This window comes from Jaculus jaculus, chromosome 4 (assembly GCF_020740685.1).
Source record: "Jaculus jaculus isolate mJacJac1 chromosome 4, mJacJac1.mat.Y.cur, whole genome shotgun sequence".
NCBI lineage: Eukaryota > Metazoa > Chordata > Mammalia > Rodentia > Dipodidae > Jaculus > Jaculus jaculus.
In genome coordinates, this window is record NC_059105.1 from 88668709 (window position 1) to 88693538 (window position 24830).

Below are 24830 nucleotides of genomic sequence, written 5' to 3' on the forward strand. Positions count from 1 at the left end.
GCCACCTTTTGCATCTGGCTTGTGTGGGTCGTGGGGAAATTGAACCGAGGTCCTTTGGCTTTGCAGGCAAACATCTTAACCACTAAGTAATCTCTCCAGCCCCTGATATCTTTTTTTTTTAACTTTTTATTGACAGTTTCCATAAGTATAGGCAATAAAACCATGATGATTCACTCCCCATTCCCCCACCCTCCATAGAATCCCCTCCCACTTCCAATTAGTCTCTTTTAGTTTGATGTCGTCATCTTTTGCTCCTATTATGAAGGTCTTACGTAACTACCTGATACCTTTACAACAACACATTTATGTGATATTGCTTAGGTCCATGAGCTTGAAAGATGGAAGAAGGAGTTCTTGTAATCGCGCTACTTACTGCCTCTGGTCTGCACACGTGATTTTATTTGGAGCTATTAGAGCACATTGCCTGAGGCCCAACAAACAGTCCTTCTCTGTAATATCTTGTAAAACTTTCAAGGGCAGGACAGTGTCTTTAAAAAAAAAACTTTCATCATTCTTGGTATAATCCTCCAGATTAAAACAAGAAGAAAGTATCAGGGAAAAACTTATAGTGGGGGTGCAGCAGTACGTGTCAGTCAGTGCTTGACTGTACTGGGAGCCTAGCTGTTCACTGAAACACTAATAAATGTGTTTACTTGTTGGTCTTCAGAATTTGTATAAGGCAGATCTCGAATGGATGAAAGGCATTGGCTGGGTTCCAATTGGTTCCTTGGAGGTTGTGAAAGCCAAGAGGGCCACAGAGATACTGAGCGATAATATCTACCGCCAGCGTCCCGACACGCTGAAATTCACCAGCGTAACCGACTCCCTGGAGCAGGTGCTGGCGAAGAACAACGCAATAACTATGAACAAGGTGAGTCCTTGCTCCTTCCCTCTGAGTGGCAGGCGTGACTGGGGCAAGGCAAAGGCTGTGGCAGGTTACTGCATTCCAGAGATTACCACAAAGCCACCTTTTAAGATGAGTTTTCCACTAAAATACTTTTGTTACTTAGTGGTAGTTTAAATCACAAACTCTTGTTAAAAATCCTGTAGTGGAAAGTTGGGTATGAGGTATATACCTATAAACCCAGCACTTGAGAAGTAGAGGCAAGAGAATCAGGAGTTCATGGCCATCCTTGGCTACATAGCAAGCTGGAGGCCAGCTTGGGATACATGAGACCCTGTCTCAAAGAAATAATATGAAAAAATAACCTGTGAAACAATAATTCCATATTTTTAAATATTGCAAACCAATTAAATTAATTGCATTAAATTCTTTAACAACTAAAATATTAAATTGTTTAAAGATTTTACTAAGAAACAACAGAGCTAGTATAGCTTTAATAAATTTAGTTCTGTCTTATGTAAAAGAGAGATGACTAATATAATCAAAAGAAAAAATGTTTGTGAACACCAAAATACTTTTCTCCTTTTTTCTAATAGCGCCTATATACTGAAGCCTGGGACAATGACAAGAAAACAATCCATGTCATGCCTGACACACCAGAGATCATGCTCGCCAAACTCAACCGAATAAACTACAGTGATGTGAGTAAACTGTCTCTTGTAATGAGCAGAAAGGCAAAAGCGAGCTGCTACACTGTTTCCTTAGTGAAATGCTCAACTGATTTATTACCTATACATTGGCAGTAAAAGAAATAGCTCATACTTTAATTACTTTTGAGCCATGTGGTGGTCTCACAAAGAAGGCCAGCCTTCTCTTAACAATCAGAGAGTAGAATGAGTATCAAGGCATATTCAGAAGTAATGATATTCTTAGAGCCTTCTGTTCAGCTCCGTATGGGTATCACAGTCATCCCTCAATGTGAGTGGGCTCTGCATCTGCAGACTTAACCATGGTTCAAAAGTATTAAGAATATTATACCTGTGCTGAACTTATATAGACTTTTTGTTAATCTTACTGAAAATATAGTATAACAATTGTTTACAAACATCTGTATTGTATTAAGTATGCAGAGATAAAGTATACAGGACTGGCCAGGCAAGATGATGCATGCCTGTAATCCCAGAAGTCAGGAAGGAGGCCGAGGCAGGGGAATTACAAGTTTGAGTCCAGCCTGGGCTCTATGGCATGACCCTGTCTTTCAGAAAAATGAAAATTTATACATGATATTGCATAGGTTATATGCAAATCTGTGACCTATGCCAGTTTATATTAGGGGCTTGAATGGCTGTGGATTTTGACATGAGAGGAGGGTTCTTGGAACAAACCCCTCATGCACCCTGAGGTCCAACTGCATTTTCGGGACATTCTTACATTCTGTGTATTTTGCTACTTCAGTGTGCCAGTATATCATTTAGTGTGACTTGACAGCACATGTCTAGTCATCTCTGTCACCTGACTATTCACATAATGGCAATGATCCCAAGCCCAGGCCTGAGGACTGATTATGGTCCATCATGTTAGGCTTGAGCAAAATGAGAAAAACTAGACAGTGTGTTGGGTTTTTCCTAAAACACATATATTCAACTATAAAATACTATCTTTATTCTTTTTCCTTAATTCCTATTAAAATGAAAATTTTTATACTAAAATAGTATTAGTGAATAGTTTTTAACCTGTGCTTATTATTGGAAACAAAATGGCAATCATGTGTTCATTACCTCATTACCATCCCCAGTGCTTCTGGTGCAGTCCCAAAGTTTAGAACATGTTCCTGAACACTCTTGAGTGTCTGTGAAGTGTAGGCATCTGTGAACTCACCAGGGAACATAAATGGGTTGTTTCCAGTAGTTTAGATGAGGGCACAGAAAATGGAACAGAAATCAGCCTCATTTCCTATAATAGGAGTGGTGATACATGACTCTCTTTTCTGCAGAAACTCTACAAACTGGCTCTGGAAGAGTCCAAGAAGGAAGGCTATGACCTGCGCGTGGATGCCATTCCAATCCAGGCAGCCAAGGCTTCCAGGGATATTGCTAGTGACGTAAGTGATGTTTGTGGAAGTATTTCTTGCCCAAAGATGTCCACAGATAGCAGCTTTCAGAGTGTTTCTTGCCAGAACCTAACTTGTCTCCCCAAGACTCAATCTCCTTCAGTCACTCCCCCACATACAAAGTTGTGGTGAAAAAGAAAGGACAGGAAGCAGAGAAGCCACTAAATACTGTGTCCATTGTGCCCATTAGTCATTCAAAGATACAGTCTTAAAAAAAAAAATGACAACAAAGGTCCATTATGGTAGTTCATGCCTTTCACCCTTGCACTTAGATAGAAAGTTCACTATGAGTTTGTGGTCAGCCTGGCCTATAGAATGGGTCCCAGGTCAGCCTGGGTTAGGCTAAAATGATAACCTGCCTCAGATAATAATAATTTATCACTATTATTTATTATTACAACAATAGTAATGAAACAAAACTTGCTATTTTGTTTTGTCCTGTGGTACTGAGTATGGAACCCAGGGCCTTGCACTCACTAGCTGCATCCCTAGGCCATGTTACATTGTGAAGAAGCTAATCCAGATATTTGTGAAAATAAACCTGCTCATAGCACAAATAAATCAGCCAGTGCCAATGTGGGTTCTTTCCTTTGGCTTTTCTGCATTTATTCTGACATGAAAAGAAGGTTGGAGAGTGGATATGGCTTAGAGTTTTGTGTCATTCATTACAACTATCAGTGAATGTCTCCTGATAAGAAGGCCCTAGTAGGACTCAAGAACAAGCCGGAGTGAGGCTTTTTCTCAGCACTCACTTCTTTTCCCACTCCTTTTCTGTACATCTGAAACAAATTCAGAGAGTGTCCATATTCTGTGCATCAAGTCACCTCCTTAGGATACAACTCCAACTTCTTCTGGAAGTCTCTAAGACCTTAGATAGATGACGCATCATTCCTTCTGTTATCAAAGTATTACCAGCTACTAAAGCTGAAATGCCCATGCTGTGGTACTCTCATAATAAACTGGACCATGGTATATTACTCTGGAAATTTAGAAGTAGATTCTGAAATGCAAGATGTGACTCTCCAATGATGAAACTTTAATGATATTGACAGGCTAAAATAAGGAAGATGCTGGTGGCACATAAATTCTAACTGTGAGGCGTATCTTTGACCAGGGAATTCATTGCAAGTTCCAACAACAAGGAAGATACTCTAAAATATGATTAATATCAAAGAGTTTCAGGAAAATAATATGTCTTTAAGTAGATGCATCACTTTTACTTATCAAGGAATCCAGTGTCCACTGGCTAGTGCCACATAGAGAAAGTGGAAAGTATGAGGAATGGGCTCTGCAGGCCAAGCTCAGCGCTGCTACCGCTTTGCCCTGGTCATCAGGTTCTGTCTCATAAAGCAGAGCTGATGATATTCAGTTCTCTACTTCATGACAGCAGTGAGGAAAACACAAGTAATTGTGTGTTCTGATCATTCAATTCCATCTCCTTTCCTTCCACCAGTACAAGTACAAGGAAGGTTACCGCAAGCAGCTGGGCCACCACATTGGCGCCCGGAACATTGAGGATGACCCCAAGATGGTGTGGTCCATGCACGTGGCCAAGATCCAGAGTGACAGGGAGTACAAGAAGGACTTCGAGAAGTGGAAGACCAAGTTCAGCAGCCCCGTGGACATGCTGGGCGTGGTGCTGGCCAAGAAGTGCCAGATCCTCGTGAGCGACATAGACTACAAGCATCTACTCCATGAGTGGACCTGCCTGCCTGACCAGAATGACGTCATTCAGGCTCGGAAGGCCTATGACCTGCAAAGTGATGTGAGTGGGCCTAATGTTCTTTAGCCACATTGAAACAGCTTCATATGGAATTGTAATTTGTGTCATGAAATCTGCACAATTTGGTACATGAGCCCCTTCTCAGGACAGTGTTATGAATTGCATAGAATAAAATAAATGTTGGTGTTAAAGGAAACCAATCATATAGAAATGTGGTCATGAAAATATCAAACCAAATCTATGATGTAGTAATATACATACTTTTTGTTTGCATATAAAATAATCACAGCCACATGTGTAATAACTAACTTTAGGATGGCAAAAGTCAAAGAAATTAAGAGCATAAATGTTTGTGACCTCTGTAATAATACATGACAATGTTTATAATGTCTGTTTCAGACAAAATCACATGAAGTGTTTACAGTGCCATGACCCATGGCCTATACTTATAACTTAGAAATGACTTTTCATTAAAATTTAATGAAAATAATGATGTTATAAATTTTTTATCCAAACTCATTTATGTCAGGTTAAGAATTCTTGATTAGAAGCAAACTAGTTTTCCAAATCCATTTATTGCATATCCTTTTACTAACTTCTCTTATCTTGTAGGTTTCCATTATAAGTTGTAAATGAAAGTTTAGGAATGATTCCAATACATTTTGACAAACTTCATAAGCAATCAAAAATGAAAGCACTCTAGAATATGAAAGGCTCCTTGTCACCAAGAAATTTTCTTTAGCCATGCAAATACTACCTTATTGGTACAGGCATCTCTGGCTTTGACCCAGCTCTGACGAAAGAGCTGCTTTAGAAGATTATGTTTAAGAGTTTAAGATTATGTTTATTATAAAACATATTGCTATTTTTTAAGTTCTAAAAAATTATAAAAACAGAATCTATTGCCCTTATATGTACTCTTTGACTTAAAAGCATACACATAGAATCATATGAACCCAAATCTATTTTCTGTCAGTGGGTAGTGTTCATCCTGTATCTGGCATATGAGGGGCTGTGAGGACTGAGGCCAGATAAAAATGAAGCCCCACTATCTTCTAAAAGCATATTATTCCCACATGAGGAGGTGTTGACAGTCACATCAGGGTATAAACACCCTGCTTCGGAGGACAGATAGTAATTTCATTACAGTTGTTTTTACCAGTGAAATCACATGCTAAGGAGGCTTTTCTGTATCTTAAGATGCAAATATTGGCTACCTTCAGGGACAAGGTGTTCAGTGAGTTGTTTTAAGTGAAAATAATCCAGTGGATCTTCCTAAAATTTTAAAGTAAAATTCAGAAATATGCATTATCTGCATGTAATCAGTCAAGCTCAGTTACCAGGAAGATGAAGTTTGCTGATAATGTCTGCACGTTTGGCATTACTTCATTTTCAGGCTGTTTACAAGGCTGACCTTGAGTGGTTGAGAGGCATTGGATGGGTTCCCATTGGCTCTGTAGAGGTGGAGAAGGTGAAGAGAGCCGGAGAGATCCTGAGCGACAGGAAGTACCGCCAGCCTGCAGACCAGCTCAAATTCACATGCATTCCAGACACCCCGGAAATTGTCCTGGCAAAGAGCAATGCCATCACGATGAGCAAGGTGAGGCCCTAGCAGTTTCCTGCTCCCAGAGCCACGCCGGCCGCAGGTTTGGTGGACCTGAAGATCCCCAGAGAACAGAGTGGCGGTGGGCCTCATCCTCCTACAGGCCTTCACAGAGAAAGTGCTGGAATTCTGGTGGTGCTGTACACTCCTCTCCACACTTCCCTTTAACTCTGTGTGCTTTGCTTGGGGTGGTTTCAGAGGGCAGTGCTTACTTTCTCCTCAGGTGTGGCCCAGGGATATGAAGTAGTACTCCAGACGGAGCAGACCGAGGCCTCTGCTTTTTGTGGTTCATATACTAAGGAATATAAATCCCACAACACAACTTTCCACAGTGGTGCCAGCACATGACTGTATTTAGTTGCTTGGTTTGCTCTGTTACCTTAGGTTGTGGAAATCCTTTTTTTTTTTTTTTTTTTTTTTATTAATTTGAGAGAGAGAATATGGAGGGGGTGTCAAGCACCTTGCTACCATAAACAAACTCTAGGACAAATGTGCCACGTTGTGTAACTGGCTTTAGATAGGTACTGGGGAATCAAACCTGGACTAGCAGGCTTTGTCAGCAAGCACCTTTAACCACTGAGCCATCTCCCCATCCTGAAATCCACTTCTGAAAATGAGCTGGTTGCTGCTTACAGTTCATGTCACAAGGTGGATGGTGCAGTCCTATCTCCAGCATCCTACCTCTTTATTCTGTATGACTAGGCTCTAACTGTACCCACTTTAGATTGACTTGAGCTTAATTGAAACCCTCTATCCCTACATGGAGGTCTTCCAGTCATTCAGGTACCCAGAGATGAATAGAAAATTAAGTCTCAGAGAGCAAGTTCCAGAATTTGGAGTATAAAACTTCAGAAACTCTCTTACATCATACTTGTCAATAGCAACCACAAATATAACACCCACAAATATTAATAATGTACTACAGCTGAGGCATTTTACATAGCGTAGTTAATCTTTAAATAGTCAATTGAGAAACACACGATTTGGGGTTAGGAAGATAGCTCAGCAGTTAGAAGAACATCCTGAGCAAGTACAAGGGCCTGAGGTGGCTTATAGTTTGAATCCCCAGCACCCACACTAACAGCTGGGCATAGCCATATACATATGTAACCCCAGTCCTGTAGGAAGCAGAGATGGGAGAACCACTGAGACTCAGGAAAACACCACGTTCTAGAATCAATGAAGACACTCCTCAGTGACAACATGGGTGGACAAGTGATGGAGGGGGACACCTGAAATTCTTCTCTGGATGCCACAGGTGCACTCATGAAGTGTTGCATTGGCACATAAATGTGCATACACACAGTACACATGCATACCACACATACTCTTCATATACTTACACACACACTTCATACACACACACACGCACACACACACACTTATTCCCCTCTTAGGAAGGAGAAATCTGAAGAAGTTTGTGCCTTCCCAGGGGTCACACAGCTTGGAAGGAGAAGCATTTCAATGTGAGACTGACTCTGCCATCTGTGGGTTTCTACTGTATCCTTGCTATTAACTAAGCCCCATGTCTAGAGTAAGCTCGTAAGCTCGTGATTCACAAGACCATCACACTGGCTTAGGTTAGCTGTGGAGCTGTGGTAGAACTCTTTAAATATTGCTGTGTTCTACTTTCCATGACTCCTTGGCCTCCCTTTCCTCTAAGTAACCTAAAGAGGATCCAGTTACTGTGAAATGTAGGTGAAATTTGATAACTGTCAGGTCACTGGCTCCAAGGAAGGTTTTGCTCCTCTCTCCCACAGCACTTGTATACCGAAGCTTGGGATGCTGACAAGGCCTCCATCCACGTGATGCCAGACACCCCAGAAATCCTGCTGGCCAAGAGCAATTCTGCCAATATCAGCCAAGTAAGAGATTCCAGATTGCTCTTTCAACTTTCATAGAAGTCATTAAATGCTTTTTTTTTTTCCACTTTAAACATTTCTTCTCTAGGATTGGTCTATCAACTTTCTAACATATTTATGTTTTTTCATTGTGTTTTACCTTCTGCCTAGAAACTTTATACCAAGGGATGGGATGAGTCAAAGATGAAGGACTATGATCTGAAAGAAGATGCTATTTCCATCACAAGTGCCAAGGCCTCCAGGGACATTGCCAGTGATGTGAGTGTCTTCCCTCGAGCTCTCTTGGAATCCATAGTGCTGAGCAACACCCAGGACAGTGGCTGGCCCCTGCTTCCATGTGTACTCCCTATAGTTTCCCATTATTTCACACACAAAAAAAGTACATTTCTGAGTTCCAATTAGTTTGCTACAGGTAAAGTTCCCACAATCAAAGATATACTAATAGTTATTTTATGATAAAAGATTGTTTTGTTAGTAGAAAGTTGTTCAGAGATGTCAAAAAGTTTGAAGTATGAAACTCTCCTTGTATGCAGTGGTCAGCATGAGTCCAGTCCTAGCCCTGGGTTTCTAAATCTCTGTCTCTGACATCTTAGTACAAGTACAAGGAAGCCTATGTGAAGCAGAAAGGCCACCACATTGGAGCCCAGAGCATCGAGGATGATCCCAGGATCATGTGTGCCATGAATGCAGGGAAGATCTACAGTGACAGGGAGTACAAGAAGGACTTTGAGAAGTGGAAGACCAAGTTCAGCAGCCCCGTGGACATGCTGGGTGTGGTGCTGGCCAAGAAGTGCCAGACTCTGGTCAGCGATGTTGATTATCGCAACTACCTGCATCACTGGACGTGCTTGCCTGATCAGAATGACATCATCCAAGCAAAGAAGGCCTATGATCTGCAGAGTGATGTATGTAATTGAACTTGGGGGAAGAAGGAGTAGAAAGACATGGACTTGTTAATTTCACAGTCAGAGTCTCTGTGTTTAGAGTGGTAGGCTACAACAACCCAGGCTGGGTGTGGGAAGGCATTGTTCATATCATTGAGTAGAAACCCCATATTTAAGACTTACATCGTGGTAAACAGAGATGAGGAACCCTATGGAGGTCATGTCTTTTATCTCCCAGCTTTGATTCCAAACTACTGACTCCATGTCATTTGTCATTTCTGGCACTGAGGATATACTTCAAACAAAGATAGTGCATCTTGGGGGTATAGCTTAGAGGTAGAGCATTTGAGTGCAAATTTGAGTGTTTTTCAAATTGCTAACTTTATTAACTAGATCCAAAACACTAAATAGTATCCCACTGAGTCATTTGTTACAGGATTAAAATGAAATGAGATTCAAAAAAATTTTATTATATAATTTTTGTAATATATCAAATATCATGGAATTTATGGCTAGTGTAAATAACTATGTCTTTAAAATCAGTTTTGTCATCAATATTAGAGTCCCTGAGTTCCATAAGATCACAGATCTTCCTTCTGTAGAACCATCACACCTTACACTTGGTTTTCAGCTAACAGAGGCCATGTCCAATACTGACAGCATTTTTCTCTCACATCTTTGTAGAGTGTGTATAAAGCAGACTTGGAGTGGCTGCGTGGCATTGGCTGGATGCCAGAAGGGTCTGTGGAAATGGCCAGAGTGAAGGGTGCTCAAGACCTCGTGAATGAAAGGCTGTATAGGACACGTCCAGAAGCTTTGAAATTCACCTCTATTGTGGACACTCCAGAAGTTGTCCTGGCAAAAGCCAATTCACTGCAGATGAGTGAGGTAAGAGCCACCTAACTGCCAGGCTGTCCTGTTTGTAGAAGAGTATCCCAAAAATGGTGGCAAAACTGAGTGAGTCTCTTGATTAGTGTAGTGAAGCCAAATCACTGAACAGGAAGATGGCACCGCATAGTAATGCAGCTAATACTTATCAACCCTGACATGGAACATAATGCTGTCTGATAAACAGCATGGCCCAGTATGAGCCAGGATTCCCAGAGAAACACACCACACAGGATGTATGTTCACATGTACATGTGGAGAGAGAGATATCAAGAGACTGACCACTTAAGAAATTGGCTCATTCAGGCTGGAAGTCTAAATCATGAAGACAGGTCAGTAGGTTGGAGACTCACAAATGTAGCTCAATCCCAAAAGAAATTTGCTGACAGAATTCTTTCTTGCTCATGGAGGTGAGCCTTTAGCAGGCTGAACTGGGCCCACCCGTGTGATGGACAGGACTTTGTTTTAGTCACAATCTACTAATATGACTGTGCATCTCTTAAAAAATACCTTCTGGATGGGCTGGAGAGATGGCTTAATGGTTATGGTACTTGCCTGCAAAGCCAAAGGACCTCAGTTCAATCCCCTAATACTCACATAAGCCAAATACACAAGGTGGCGCATGCATCTGGAGTTCGTTTGCAGTGGCTGGAAGCCCTGGTGTGCCCATTTTCTCCCCCATCTCTCTCTCTTTCTTTCTCTCTCTCTCTCTCTCTCTCTCTCTCTCTCTCTCTCTCTCTCTCTCTCTCTCTCTCTCTGTCTCTCCTTCCCTCCTTCCCTCCTACCCTCTTCCCCTCTCTCAAATAAATAAATAAAAATAAAAATTATTTTTGAAAAATCCTTCAGGAAAGCACTCAGAATAATACTGGACCAGATATCTGAGTGGCATTGCCTACCTGAGTTGACATGTCATCCAGAGAAAATACTTGCTAAGGCTTAATGTTTCAGATATACCTTCTGGGTTGCTGAGTTAGAGTGTTTCCCTTCTGTCCACAGAGGCTGTATCAGGAAGCTTGGAATAAAGACAAAACCAACATCACCATTCCTTTGGATACTCCAATCATGCTGCAGGCCCAAATCAATGCATTACAGACCAGCAATGTAAGCGGCCTAAATAGAGAGTGTAAAAGCCTTTATAGGATGATATCTCTGCTAATAGAGGGTGTTACAATGGACAAGTTACCTACCTTAGAAATGCCCTTGGGATTGGGTGGTTAGATTTAATAGAAATTCTCTCTTGTGAATGCTAGCTCAGTCTAGTAGCTGAGTGTCTAGATTGCTATAATGGGGTACCTGAGTCCTATAGGTGCTCTCCTTTAGACCTTGAAAATGTCTTCACATGGCCTAGTACATATACCTCAACTCCATATGTATTCATTGGGAATGATGAAACCCTAAGTAAGTACCCAAACCCTCAGCAGTGTCTATTATCTTCTTAGGTCTTTTCAGTGACCTAAGGCCTTCTTGCTGTGTACTTCAAAGTCAAGTGACAGCCAGAAGAAAATTCTGGCTTATACTCAAAGAGCAGGATACCTATAATACTATGTCACATCCTTTCAGCAAATGCTGCTGATAAGTCCAAAGGGTAAAATCAGGGGAAATCTTTCCAGGGCTTCTCTGGACCTTGACGAAGCATCTGACTTCACCATTGGTTCTTAGTCTCCATGTACTATGTACTGGGATAATTTCAAATTGTACTATAGTTGTGACAAGAGTAAAAGTTCAAACATTAGTAGAGCTAGATGTTTAGTTGAAAGTTTTAATCAGAAGTATCCTACATTGTAGAGTCAATAATAAAAAGATAGAAGCTCAAAAAGGAGTATGTTTTATATTGCCTTTTTTACATCATATGACTTATGACTGTCTTGAGTATGCTTTCTTATTTTTCTTTAAGCAAATCTTTGCTTTGATTTAATAGAAACTCTATCAAAAAGACTGGGATGAGGCTAAGCAGAAAGGCTACGACTTAAGAGCAGATGCCATTGAAATCAAACATGCCAAAGCCTCCAGAGAGATTGCCAGTGAGGTAACTTCCTTCTGTTCTCTGCTGAGTTTTCATAAAGCAAATAGAGATACTATGTTTCAAGAACTTTGGTTTTTATATATCCATGCAGATACTGCATTTTGTCTCATGCTAAAGACCATCTATTTATAAGTATTAAAACAGGATAAACTGTTAAGGTTAAGATAAATGTGGTGTACCTATAAGTGTTTCTGCAGTCTATAAGTAGAATAAAACTTCATGAGGAATCCTTATGAAACTTTGGGAAACATTCAGGAATCAATATGTCATTTTATCCCCAAAATACATCTAACATTCACCACAATGTCAGATATGTAAGTGACAAATGATGGTTTTGTATACTACTTAAGCCTGAAGTCATGTTTTATATCAAACATTTCATGCTGGAAGCTTATGTATAATACTCATAGTAACGTTTTCAAGTTTACTTAACACTAATTCTAAAGTTTGCTCACAGCTAAATACTTATCTTTCCAAGCCTTGCCCAGCCTTCGGCTTCAAGCCTTTATGTGCCTTCTCTCCCTGGCCTGGTTTCCTCTCTGGTCCTTATCTCATGCACACAGCTGCCTCCTCCTTCTTTTTCCTCATTTCTACCTTAATGCTGAGTAACCTCACCTTACTCCCAATTTTCTCTCTCCATTCTACCCAAACTTTTCTACATTTTCCAAATATGGGAAAGAAAAGAACACCATCTGCCTGGAGTCCTAAGACCTCATCAGATGGAAACTTGTCCACAGACCTCCTGCTTGTCATCTTCTGACTCAATCCAAGGATCTCAGTTTCTATTCCTGAATTCAATGTGCATATTTCCTGTCACCCTATGACTCTTCTGTGGGTCACCCTCATTACTCTTCAGAACCCATCTAACATATTCTCCACCTGCCAGATAGCCTTGCTACTGCCAGGTGCCTCTCTTCTTAAGAATTATAGAATAATAATAGCATCTAACTCACAGAAACCTGGTGAGAATTAATGGTGATTAGGATTATAATTGCCACTATTAAACTACTTTTGTCTAAAAAAGTGAACAGTGTTGTGTGTGTCTACCTAACATATTTGAAGCTCTCATAATAGTGCCTGGCATAGAGTAAATGTTAGTTGTTTATTATTGTTATTATTAGTAGTAGTAGTATGCCTATCAATTAAAGTTTTCTTCCTGATTTATTTATGTCCTCTAAAAATATATCTAAAATAGTCAGATTTCTTTAAAGTGATCTGAAATTTATAGCTGCCATTGTTGATCGAGTTCACATTAAGATTAAACAAAATAGCCTGAAGCCGGGCGTGGTAGCGCACACCTTTAATCCCAGTATTCGGGAGGCAGATGTAGGAGGATCGCTGTGAATTCAAGGCCACCCTGAGACTACATAATGAAGTCCAGGTCAGCCTGAGATAGAGCAAGACCCTACCTCAAAAAAACAAAAACAAAAGCAAACCAAAAAAAGAAAGAAAATAGCCTGAAATCACTTAAAGAAGAAAATCTTTTCAGTGGATTATTTTCATGTCTCCCCCCCCCCCCCGCCCCTCTCTCTCACTCTCTCTTTGTACCATTTTAGTACAAATACAAAGAAGGCTACCGGAAGCAGCTCGGCCACCACGTGGGTTTCCGCAGCCTGCAAGATGACCCCAAGTTGGTATGGTCTATACATGCTGCCAAGATCCAGAGTGACAGAGAATACAAGAAAGCCTATGAGAAGTCTAAAGGAATTTATAACACACCCTTGGACATGATGTCAATTGTTCAAGCCAAGAAATGCCAGGTCCTGGTCAGCGACGTTGATTATCGCAACTATCTGCACCAGTGGACTTGTCTGCCGGATCAGAACGATGTGATCCAGGCTAAAAAAGCCTATGAGCTGCAGAGTGATGTGAGTAGGTTGTCACAGCTCCTGGGAGATGGGTAGTTGTGTGTTTAATCACAGTGCATGCTCCAGAGACATCATTTAAATGGCCATCGTAAAGGACCTAAAGTATTTTGTCTAATTCATGGTAGCAGTTGAAGGTTTTTTTCCAACATTAATTTGTGTTGTGGATTCTTGTTTATGATAGCAGAATATTATTCACCAAGTTAAAAATCTACCAATTAGGAGGATTGCCATGAATTCAGGGCCACCCTAAGACTACATAAAAATCTACCAATCATTCTATAAAATTAAGTAGAAATTTTCAGTCCTAACTGTTCTGACATATAAAAATCAGATGTCTACATTTCAGAAGTAGAAGTGAGCATAAAGTGAGCATTGGCTTTCAAGTTTATCTGATATATGCACAGAGTGTATGTAGTTTCTCCTCATGCATATGTCTCAGCATCATTTCCCTTAAACTTCCTACAGCTGCTATTCCCAGTGCTATACAAAAAGCAGACTTCGAATGGAATTTCAAAGGGGAAAGTGTTGGGGTGGTGGGAGGGAGGAAATTACCATGGGATAATTTTTTATAATCATGGAAAATGTTAATAAAAATTAAAAAAAATTAAAAAGCAGACTTTAAGGGGTGAGCATAGAAACTCAACCTAGAATAAAATGTGTCATTCCCTGTGAGCTGTTCCCCTTGACTGCCATGGTTTTTCCACTTGATGCTCTAAGTAGAGGTGATGGGTGGTCTGCAACCCAATAGGTAAAAGTGATTCTTCTCTCCTCTGTGTAGAACGTGTACAAGTCAGATCTGGAATGGATGAAGGGTATCGGATGGTTGACAGAGGGTTCTGTGGACGTGATGAGGGTGAAGAATGCTCAGAATCTTTTGAATGAAAGGTTGTATCGTATAAGGCCCGAGGCCCTCAAATTCACCAGCATTGTAGACACACCGGAAGTGGTCTTGGCAAAGACCAATGCTCTGCAGATCAGTCAGGTAAGCTGGTGTGGTGGTGTGTGCACACAACTCTCAAGCTGGAAGAATTCTCCGGCTGAAGAGGTGGCTCAGTGGTTAAAAGTGCTTGCTTGCAAAGCCTGCTAGCCTGGGTTTGATTCCCCAGCATCCATGTAAAGTCAGACCCACAAAACTGCGTTTCAATTCACTTGAAGTAGCAAGAGACCCTGATGTGCATCCTCTCCCACACACAAACATGCATGTACACATGAATAAAAATTTTATTTAGAAAAGAGGAATTTTAATTGTGAACTTTATTTTTTTTTAATTTAATTTATTAGTTTTCTTTTCAGTAAATACAGGCAGTTTGGTACCATTATTTAGGCTCATCTGTGATCTACCCCCTCCCATTAGACCCTCCTTGTTATTGAAAGTGGGTCGTGCATTGTGGAGTTAGCCCCCAGTTATTAGTATGATAAATGTCTCTGAAAATCATGACCCAACATGTAACTCTGACATTCTTTCCGCCCCCTCTTCCGCAAGATTTCCCTGAGCCATGTTGGGTTCATTTTTGGTCTGCTTCAGTGCTGAGGTGTTGGGGGCCTCTGAGGCTCTGGCTCTCTGATTTGGTAGGAGTTGATTTTTCTCTGCATTGATCTCCTTCCCCTTTGTGCTGGTATCCAGTTCACAGGAAAACATCACCCTTGCTTATTTCGCCAGTTGTCCTTAGTTTCAGTTGGGCCCCTTCTGAGGTATGTTGGGGCAGCTCTCTTCTTAGGATCTGCATCTATCTGGAAAAGAGAAGCAGATTCTCCAACGGAGAGTAAGTTAGCACCCAGAAAATTGAGATAACACTTACTTTTTTGATAGACAGTTTGATAGGTGTAGGCCCTCTTATACCCCGTGATTGATGGTAGCTTGATATTGTAGAGTGGGCTTTAAATTTAATTTTAATTTAAATTGCCAGTATCATAGGCAGTAAGATCCTGAACATACCTGTGACTGGTTAAGCCTTCATATAGTTAATCAGTTATTTATTTGTTTGTTTGTTTGTTTTTTGGGTTTTTTTTTTTTTTTTTGGTTTTTCAAGGTAGGGTCTCACTCTCTTAATCAGTTATTTAACTGTATTTAATTTGCTTTGATATGCCTTTGGGCAACACAAGTATATCCAGACATTGATGCCGATTTTAATTGAATGTGAAGATGCATATTGGGTTGTCATAAGTACCACAGCCACAAAATTGCCACCTATTTATGGCTACTCAATCATAAAATAGGACGAGAAGTCCTGGAGCAATCTCAACATCAGACAGGACAGTTATTGAGTGAAGAACGCAGAATCCTAATGAGCATTGTGGGTTATCCTAATTTGTCTGTGATGTGGACTTACTTGCTGTGTAATTAGATATACATAAGAGAAAAGGATTGTTTACTACCATATTTCTGATTCATGTAAAGTTTATGTTGTGCAATTTGTGAACTGTTGTTGGTCATTTTATACTTTTTAAATTGAAGAGAACACAAAATGGAGACAAAATGTGATGTACATTTCTATCAGAGAATATCCAACAATAACTTCTAATTTTAAACATTATTCATGTGGTAATTGACTTGTGCACTAAACAACGATCCTGTTCTTTTTACACTTACCAGCCGCTGTATCGTGATGCCTGGGACAAAGAGAAGGCCAATGTGAATGTGCCAGCTGACACACCAGTAATGCTGCAGTCTAAACTCAATGCCATCCAGATTAGCAATGTAAGACGTCGCACACTCGTCTGCATTACAGAGTGCTCTCTGCCTAGCCACACCTTCCCTCAGTATGCTCCAAAGAAAGCTTAGCAAAGGCCTTGCCCTTTAATTTCTACTCTTTAAGCTAGAAATAAGTAGTTTATATGTCTGTGCTTTTTACAGTGCAGAAATATATAATTCTTTTGCAAGGAAAAAGGCCATGGTTTCTCAAGAAACTCATAAAACTTAAAGATTTATGTATCATATTAATTTTTTCTTTTTAGTGAACTGTTGTTGCCTTGCCTTTAAAAATCAACTAATATAGAGCTGGGAGGTGGCTTAGTAGGTAAACTTCTGGATGCACAAGCATGCCAACCTGAGTTCAGATCCCCAAACCCCATGCAGAGCTGGACGCAATAGAGAGCATCTTAACCCCAGTACTTTGGCAAGATAGGAGTGGAGGGAGACTGAAGACTCCTGGAAGCTCATGGGCCTGCCAGCCTGGTGTTCACATCAGTGAACAGTAAAGGGAGTCTACCCCAAACAAGGTCAAAGGAAAAGACTGACACCCAGGATGGCCCTCTGACCTCCACACATGTGCTATGGTACATGCGTGCCCACTTATCAGACACACATATTCACACAGAGACATGTACACATACATCACACACACACAAAGGTAACTCAAAAAATTTTAAATCAACTAAAGTATACTTTTTGTGATTTATTTTCAAGGTAAGGTCTCACTCTAGTCCAGGATAACCTGGAACTCACTCTGTAGTCCCAGACTGGCCTTGAACTCACAGTGATCCTGCTATCTCTGCTGGAATTAAAGGAATGCACCACCATGCCCAGCTTTGTGTGCTTTTAAAAAATATATTTTTATTTTTATTTATTTATTTGAGAGAGAGAGAGAGAGATAGGCAGATAGAGAATGAGAGAGAGGATGGGTACCGCAGGGCCTCCAGCCACTGCAAACAAATTCCAGACACATGTAACCACCTTGTGCATCTGGCTTGCAGGGGTATTAGGGAATTGAATCTGGGTCCTTAGACTTCTCAGGCAAGTGCTTTAACAGCTAAGACATCTCTCCAGCCCGTCATTTTTCTTAATATCACTTACTGTCTCTTAAATTTCCCTCAAAATAATTTTGGGGGGAATCCTTTACTAAATGTTATCAAAAATTCATAGGAACTCATTTAGCATGAAACTCATCTATCCTATAAATCTGAAAAAGATATTTTTCTGTTCTCCATAATTGTTACTAGCTATCTTATCAACAGTATGATGTTTTATTACCCCTATCAAATGTCATGTTCTTGATCAGCAATGCTGACTCAGTAGCTCCCTCTTCAGACTAACTGTGGCATTGTAATCCCCTGAACAGAAACAGTATCAGCAGGCTTGGGAAGATGTCAAGATGACAGGTTATGACATACGTGCAGATGCCATTGGGATCCAGCATGCCAAGGCTTCTCGGGATATCGCCAGTGATGTAAGAACTCTTCCTTGACTAACTTAAACAAATGCTAGCCAGTAGGCAAACAGGGAATTTCATTCTCCAAGAGTGAAGGGAGTTGTGACTTGCATATTGTTTAAAATCCCAGAACACTTTGGACAACTATTTGAGAAGCTTCTTGCATCTATATTTGGTTTGTGCAATTCCTATGTTTAGGTACAAATTTTCATGCTTTCCTTAAAGTTTTCTCAATATCAGTTAGAGATTTAGTGGGCTAATGGACATAAATAATTATTACCCAAAGTGTAGCATGCATATTATGAATGGCTCTGATATAATTTTATGCAGTACAAGAGAAATATTTTTTAAATACTTACTTGTTTATTTGAAAGTGTGCTACACAGATACCAATTATCCTCTGTTATTGTAGGGTTTTACTTTTTTTTTTTTTTTTTTTTTGTCTTTTTGAGGTAGGGTCTCACTCTAGCCCAGGGGGTTATACATTTAAAAACAATTTTATAATAAGTTTAAATTTTAAGCATAATGTGATTTAAGTAATATTGAGTGCAGGTTGTGCTTGTTTGTGGCGAAACATCGGAAGATAGAAATCCATGAGCAAAGCTCAGGGGAAGCCCACCAAGGCAGTCCTGGGAAGATGACCCAGGAGCACGGGTCTAGCCTTAAAGGGGCTCACAGCACTTTCAGTCATATGCATAGGACAGCGTAAGATACTAACCAATGTAGCTAGAAGTGGAAAACAGTGCATGAATTATGATAAAACGTGTCCAAAACGAAGATGACCTGAGAGATGAAATTGTTGTGAATGGGACTTTTAGGAGTGAGTGTGGGAAAACTGCTCTCCTTCTTGTATTCCCGCCCTCAGTATCTGTACAAGACTGCTTATGAGAAGCAGAAAGGCCATTACATTGGATGCCGCAATGCCAAGGAAGACCCGAAGCTGGTTTGGGCAGCAAATGTGCTGAAGATGCAGAATGACAGGCTGTACAAAAAGGTCTACAATGACCACAAGGCCAAGATCTCCATCCCAGTGGATATGGTGTCCATCAATGCTGCCAAAGAAGGCCAGGCATTAGCAAGCAATGTGGACTATCGTCAGTACCTGCACCAGTGGTCTTGCTTTCCTGACCAGAATGATGTGATCCAAGCCAGGAAAGCCTACGACCTGCAGAGTGACGTAAGTGTTCCCCCCCACCCCCCACACACACACCAGGAGGAAAGCCTGCCATGGATTGTCACAGTGACTTCTTCCAGTGCCCTGGAAAACATTACTCCCCCCATGTGGGCACATCTTTCTGGTATCTTGTTAAATGTATTGGTTACCTACCTGATGACCAGATTTGTTCCCAAAGTCTTCCCTCTCATTGATAAGGGCCTACCAGAATTTTTCAAAAGATTTACTGGTGTGTGTGTGTGTGTGTGTGTGTACACATATACATATAAATATAGCAATGTGTGCGTGTATGTATGTATGTGTGTATATATATGTAGGTAGTTTGTTAAAGGTAAGACTGTCCATGCATGGTCCTTCAGCTATGTATTGAAGCAGGATATGATTCCTTGAAATCAGTTGCCTAGGTCAGCTCCATGCTCTGAAATCACGTGTTTCCTTTACGTGGATGTTCTTCCCAACATGGTGCTGCATTAACTTATCCAACATTTTTAGATTTATTCATATTTTATGCCTACTCAATCTTTTTTAAATGATGTCTGCCATGAGATTATTTATTTCTTTTGTAGGATGGATGCCAGATTTTAATTCTGTGAACTTGGTTTCCTTACCCCTCAAGGGATGCTTAAGTAATGACTGGGTGTGTTGCAGGCAAGCATGCCTGGGAATAAATTGAAATGAATTGCCAAATGGTAGATGCAGGACAGTTTTTAGGGAACTGTAGTCTCTTCATTAACATGAGCCACGTTGGCATATTGAGGCATGCCTACCAATCATATTATTTCAGATCCTTATCATAACTGAGCTATTACACAACTATTACTGAGCAATTAATTTTGAAGAAAAATCACTGGTATTTAGCAGAACAATTTCATTTGCTAAACTTTTAGATATGGGAAAGATAATGAGAATATGCAAAATCCCAATTAAAATAAAGGATCTAGCTTAAAGAAAACTTAGCTGAGGCCAGTTTGTGGAACTAGTGATTGGATAATTATCATTTAAGTTCTTAATCATTATGCCACATGCCAGGTACTGTGCCAAGACGAGAGATATGATGGTGAATAAAGAAGAGACAGTAAGGCTTAGAGCTCTTGACCTTAGGAAGTTCACAATGATAACAAAACCATAGATGCTAATGAAAGAGCATCAGTAAAAACTGGGATGGCTAGGCTGAAAAGATGACTCAGTTGGTAAAGTGCTTGCCAGGCAAGCAGAAGGACCTGAGTTCAAATGTCCAGTACCCACATAAAAGCTGGGTGTGGCAGAATGCACCTGTAATCCCTGCATCGGGAAAGCTGAGACCCGAGGCTGTCCAACGCCTGCTGCCCAGCTAGTCTTGCTGATGGGTGAGCTCTAGATTCACTGAAATTCCCTGTCTCAAAAATAAGGTGAAAGACTTGGGGCAATGACTTAGTGGGTAAAAGTGCTTGCTATGCAAGCCTGAGCACCTGAGCTTAGGCCCCCAGAACCCACATAAAGCTGGATGGGATAACATGTGCCAGTAATCCCAACAACACTACAGCAAGATGGGAGGTGGAGACAGGAGCATCTCCAGAAACCTGTGGGCTAGCTAGTCTGTATATGCAGCAGCAAAAAAACAAAAGAGCCTGTGCAAATAAGGTGGAAGCCAAGAACCAAAACCTGAGGTTGTCCTCCGACCCCCACATGCATACCATGGTACACAGGCATCCGTATTCATACACACACGTGCACCTCATACGCACAAAGGGAGTGAGAAGAAATTAAGATAGTGAGTAACTGAGGAAGACACCCAGCATCAACTCTGGCTTCCACACACATACAAACACACATTCACATGCACAAAAAGAAAGACAGCCAGGCTAGGTGGAGAATTCCTTTAATGCCAGCACTTGGAAGGCAGAGGAAGGAGGATCGCTGTGAGTTCAAGGTCACCCTGAGGTTACATAATGAATTCCAGGTCTGCTTGGGTTAAAGTGAGAACCTACCTTGAAAAACCAAAAAGAAAAGAAAAAAAATGAGATGAGGAGGAAGAGTGATCTGTGACAGTGTGAACAAGAGATAGAAAGCTCCTGAGGGAAAGAGATCTAGCAGGTTCATGGAGATAAAGAGGACACAGAGACACCGAGGGACAGCCAGAGTGATCAGGATAGAGAGCTGGAAGACTACCAGAGTAGTTGCCTAGGGTGCTCGGTCTGCATCCTCAAACCAGTGGGAAGCCACAAACTGCGAGGACTACAATGCCAGAGTTGAATTAATTGGCTATGTAGGGAGCTCACTTCAGAGCTCATTATTATTGCCTTAAACGCCCACATTGGCCAGGAGGCTGATTGCCTATCTAGGAGTCAGATGTCATCTATGTATCTCCCCAGAGGAAAAGCTACTTCCACATCATTCTGCCTTCAGAATGGCATGAGCACCTGCGCACAGGTGACTGCCACAGGAACAAGGGCAGAACCGAGCACCGCTGTGCATGAGGAGCTGTAGGTGTGAGGTTTTAAAGTATGGCTTGTGAAAAAATAAGTAAAATGCCCCAAATGCTTCCTTCTATTACCACCATCACAAACCAAAAACCAACTGCTACTCCAACTTCACTGTGCTTTCTCTCCCAGGCGGTCTACAAGGCTGACTTGGAGTGGCTGCGTGGCATTGGCTGGATGCCTGAAGGGTCTCCTGAAGTACTAAGAGTCAAAAATGCCCAGGAGATCCTACGTGACAGCGTCTACCGGACACCTGTGGTGAAGCTCAAGTACACGAGTATTGTAGACACACCGGAAGTGGTCCTTGCTAAGACAAATGCTGAAAATATTAGCATCGTAAGTCACTCCATTTGTACCTAGTGAAATCAACTTCAAGCTATAAATGACAACTGACCTGCTAATCTATTTCTAGAAAAAGTGATATTGGTGGTAACAAAAATTTAACAAGCGACACTGATAACATTGATCTAGGTTTGATTATTAATTTTAAAAACTCAAGCTGTCAATAAAGAGTATTAATTTAGTTTTCATGTCAAATTTGAGTAAAAATTCTAGAAATGTCAAATGTGGTAAGATTTTAGATCAAATCTAGAATAGTTAAAAGTTGTGCACTGAAACTAGCAAAAGTACACATTGTGAAGTGATTTTGTTGTCATTGGTTCTTTCCATAGCCAAAGTACAGAGAAGTTTGGGATAAAGATAAAACTTCAATCCACATAATGCCAGACACTCCTGAAATTAATCTCGCTAGAGCAAATGCTCTTAATGTGAGCAATGTAAGTATCACGACAGACTCGGGTTTCCTTGGAAACACCCATTGGGTACCATTATGTGAACATAGTGTTCATAGCCAATTGGAAAGGGAAGCCTTCTGGGGAAGAGAAGTCCTCATGACAGCCCTAGACCAAGAATGAGGAGCAGAGCAGAGCTCTGGCTCTGAGGCCCTTGGCAAGGCAGTCCTGGGGGAGCCAGTGGCAACATGGCAAAGGGGAAGAAATATGGACAAAGAAGGAAGCATGGGGAGAGGCACAAGAAGATAGAAGAGCTGATGGTACATACATAAAAGCTCAAAATCACACGAATGAATTTAAAAACCTGAATCTCTTTGAGATTTGCTAGAGTTGCAAATATCAATTGCCAAAGGTGGTCCCAGCAAGTACAGAAAACACAGCAACAAATTAAAAGCTTTATTAAACACTGTTCTTTCTCTATCACCAAGATCCCCTTATTAGTATCATAGATAATTCAGAATTTTAGGAAATAAATTACTGTGGAGCTAATAAACAAGAAAAATCATCATAGTTAGAAAAAAATTGTCAAAATATTTCCACAAATAAAAACTATACATTATCCATATACCTCAACAAGGAGGGGCCAGGGGGAGGGGGTAGTACACGGATGAGCCTAAAAATGGTACCAACTTGACTGTATTCACTGAGTACAAAGCTAATTAGTAAAAAACAACTAATAAATTTTAAAAATAACTTTAAAAAACTATACACTAATAATAGTGGGAAAAAAAATCTTAAGATAGTAACAATCAAATTTAGCAGCGAGCTCAGATAGTATGATACAAACAACTGAGGATCATTCAGGAAGGCCAAGAACAATCCAAGTCAAAAAGCTAGTAGTCCAATAGTACAAATGAGATCCTCTTCTGGTTAACTCCTAGACATTTTGTCAGGAGAGTTCTACACAGTCTCGTATAATCACTTTTACTTGATAAACCTAAAACCCTACCATCAATACAATATCAGCAAAATCAGCACAGCAGTCAAAACTGTGCTAAAAATAAAGGTTTTAACTTTAGAGGCTAATAGTGAAAATGGCTCACATTTTAGAAGAAAGCAAACCTCCCACTTGAATGTGAACCAAAATACACGTTTTCTTTTAACATGGTATGGTGTATTATAAGATTTTTTTTGAGGTAGGGTCTTGCTCTAGCCCTGGAATTCACCATGTGTACTCAGGGTGGACTCGAACTCATAGCTGTCCTCCTACTTCTGCCTCCCGAGAGCTGGGATTAAAGGCATGTGCCACTACACCTGGAAATCTTTTTTTTTTTATTCTTTTTGTGTATGGTATTTTCAAATACAATATGTTTTTGTTGGTCCCTGTCCCTCCTCCTACCCTCTGCCCCTTTTCTCCATGCTACTCTAATCTTAACAACATCTACTATTCAAAACTGCTTCCAGGGCTGGAGAGATGGCTTAGCGGTTAAGCGCTTGCCTGTGAAGCCTAAGGACCCCAGTTCGAGGCTCAATTCTCCAGGACCCACGTTAGCCAGATGCACAAGGGGGCGCACGCGTCTGGAGTTCGTTTGCAGTGGCTGGAAGCCCTGGTGCGCCCATTCTCTCTCTCCCTCTATCTGTCTTTCTCTCTCTGTCTTTCTCTCTATGTCTGTCACTCTCAAATAACTAAATAAAAAATGAACAAAAAATATTAAAAAAAAACTGCTTCCATATTTTAGCACAATTTTTGTAGAGTACTTGTATGTGATTTGTATGAGTAGCAAAGCAAATTCATACTAAATAGACTCAGTTAATCTTCATACTAAATATATATAGGAAATATGATTTTGTCTTTAGATAGATGGAGAAGTTCAGCAATTTGCCCATGTTCTTAAAGTTAGTAGGTAAAGTAATTAAATCTCATGCTTGAAAATTTATTTTGTTCAGAGATAAAACATGTTTAACCTCATAAATAAAACCAATGAAGAAAAAGCACTATAACAACATATAACAAAAATAGACAAAGGCAATGTAATGTCATAATTACATTAACTATTCTCTAGCATAATATATTTAAATATGGAAGATACATTTTGCTCCTTATAGAAACAAAAAACAAGCCCGTTGCTAAGATAGGCCCACCCAAATTCACACAAAAACTTAAATGAGAGCTGGAGGGATGGCTTAGGGGTTAAGGAGCTTGCCTGCAAAGCCAAAAGACCCAGGTTGAATTCCCCAGGACCCACATAAGCCAGGTGCACAAGGTGGCACATGTTTCTGGAGTTCATTTACAGCAGCTGAAGGCTATGGTGTGCCAATTCTCTCTATCTGACTCTTTCTGTCTCTCTCTCTCTCTCTCTCTCTTCCCTTCACTCAAATAAACAAAATAAATTTTAAAAATCTTGAATGAAAAATCATACAAAACTTAACTATATTTGCTGCTATAAAAAATTATGAGGACTCACTTTTCAAATATGCCAAAGTTATAAAATTGTCAATAATTTAAAAATTCA

General features: G+C 40.5%; 1 protein-coding gene across 2 annotated transcripts in view; it reads left to right on the top strand.

Annotated features, from left to right (window-relative positions):
• Neb (nebulin) overlaps window positions 1–24830 on the top strand; it is a 224295-nt gene that overhangs the window by 114699 nt on the left and 84766 nt on the right. The window contains exons 72-85 of one of the 2 annotated variants that reach the window (XM_045147212.1): window positions 668–871; window positions 1441–1545; window positions 2838–2945; window positions 4408–4719; window positions 6074–6277; window positions 8041–8145; window positions 8293–8400; window positions 8736–9047; window positions 9711–9914; window positions 10911–11015; window positions 11833–11940; window positions 13494–13805; window positions 21719–21922; window positions 22258–22362. In XM_045147212.1, coding sequence (XP_045003147.1) covers window positions 668–871; window positions 1441–1545; window positions 2838–2945; window positions 4408–4719; window positions 6074–6277; window positions 8041–8145; window positions 8293–8400; window positions 8736–9047; window positions 9711–9914; window positions 10911–11015; window positions 11833–11940; window positions 13494–13805; window positions 21719–21922; window positions 22258–22362 — 2496 coding nt within the window. The remainder of the gene's footprint in view (window positions 1–667; window positions 872–1440; window positions 1546–2837; window positions 2946–4407; window positions 4720–6073; window positions 6278–8040; window positions 8146–8292; window positions 8401–8735; window positions 9048–9710; window positions 9915–10910; window positions 11016–11832; window positions 11941–13493; window positions 13806–21718; window positions 21923–22257; window positions 22363–24830) is intronic. The other variant, XM_045147213.1, reaches the window with a different exon arrangement.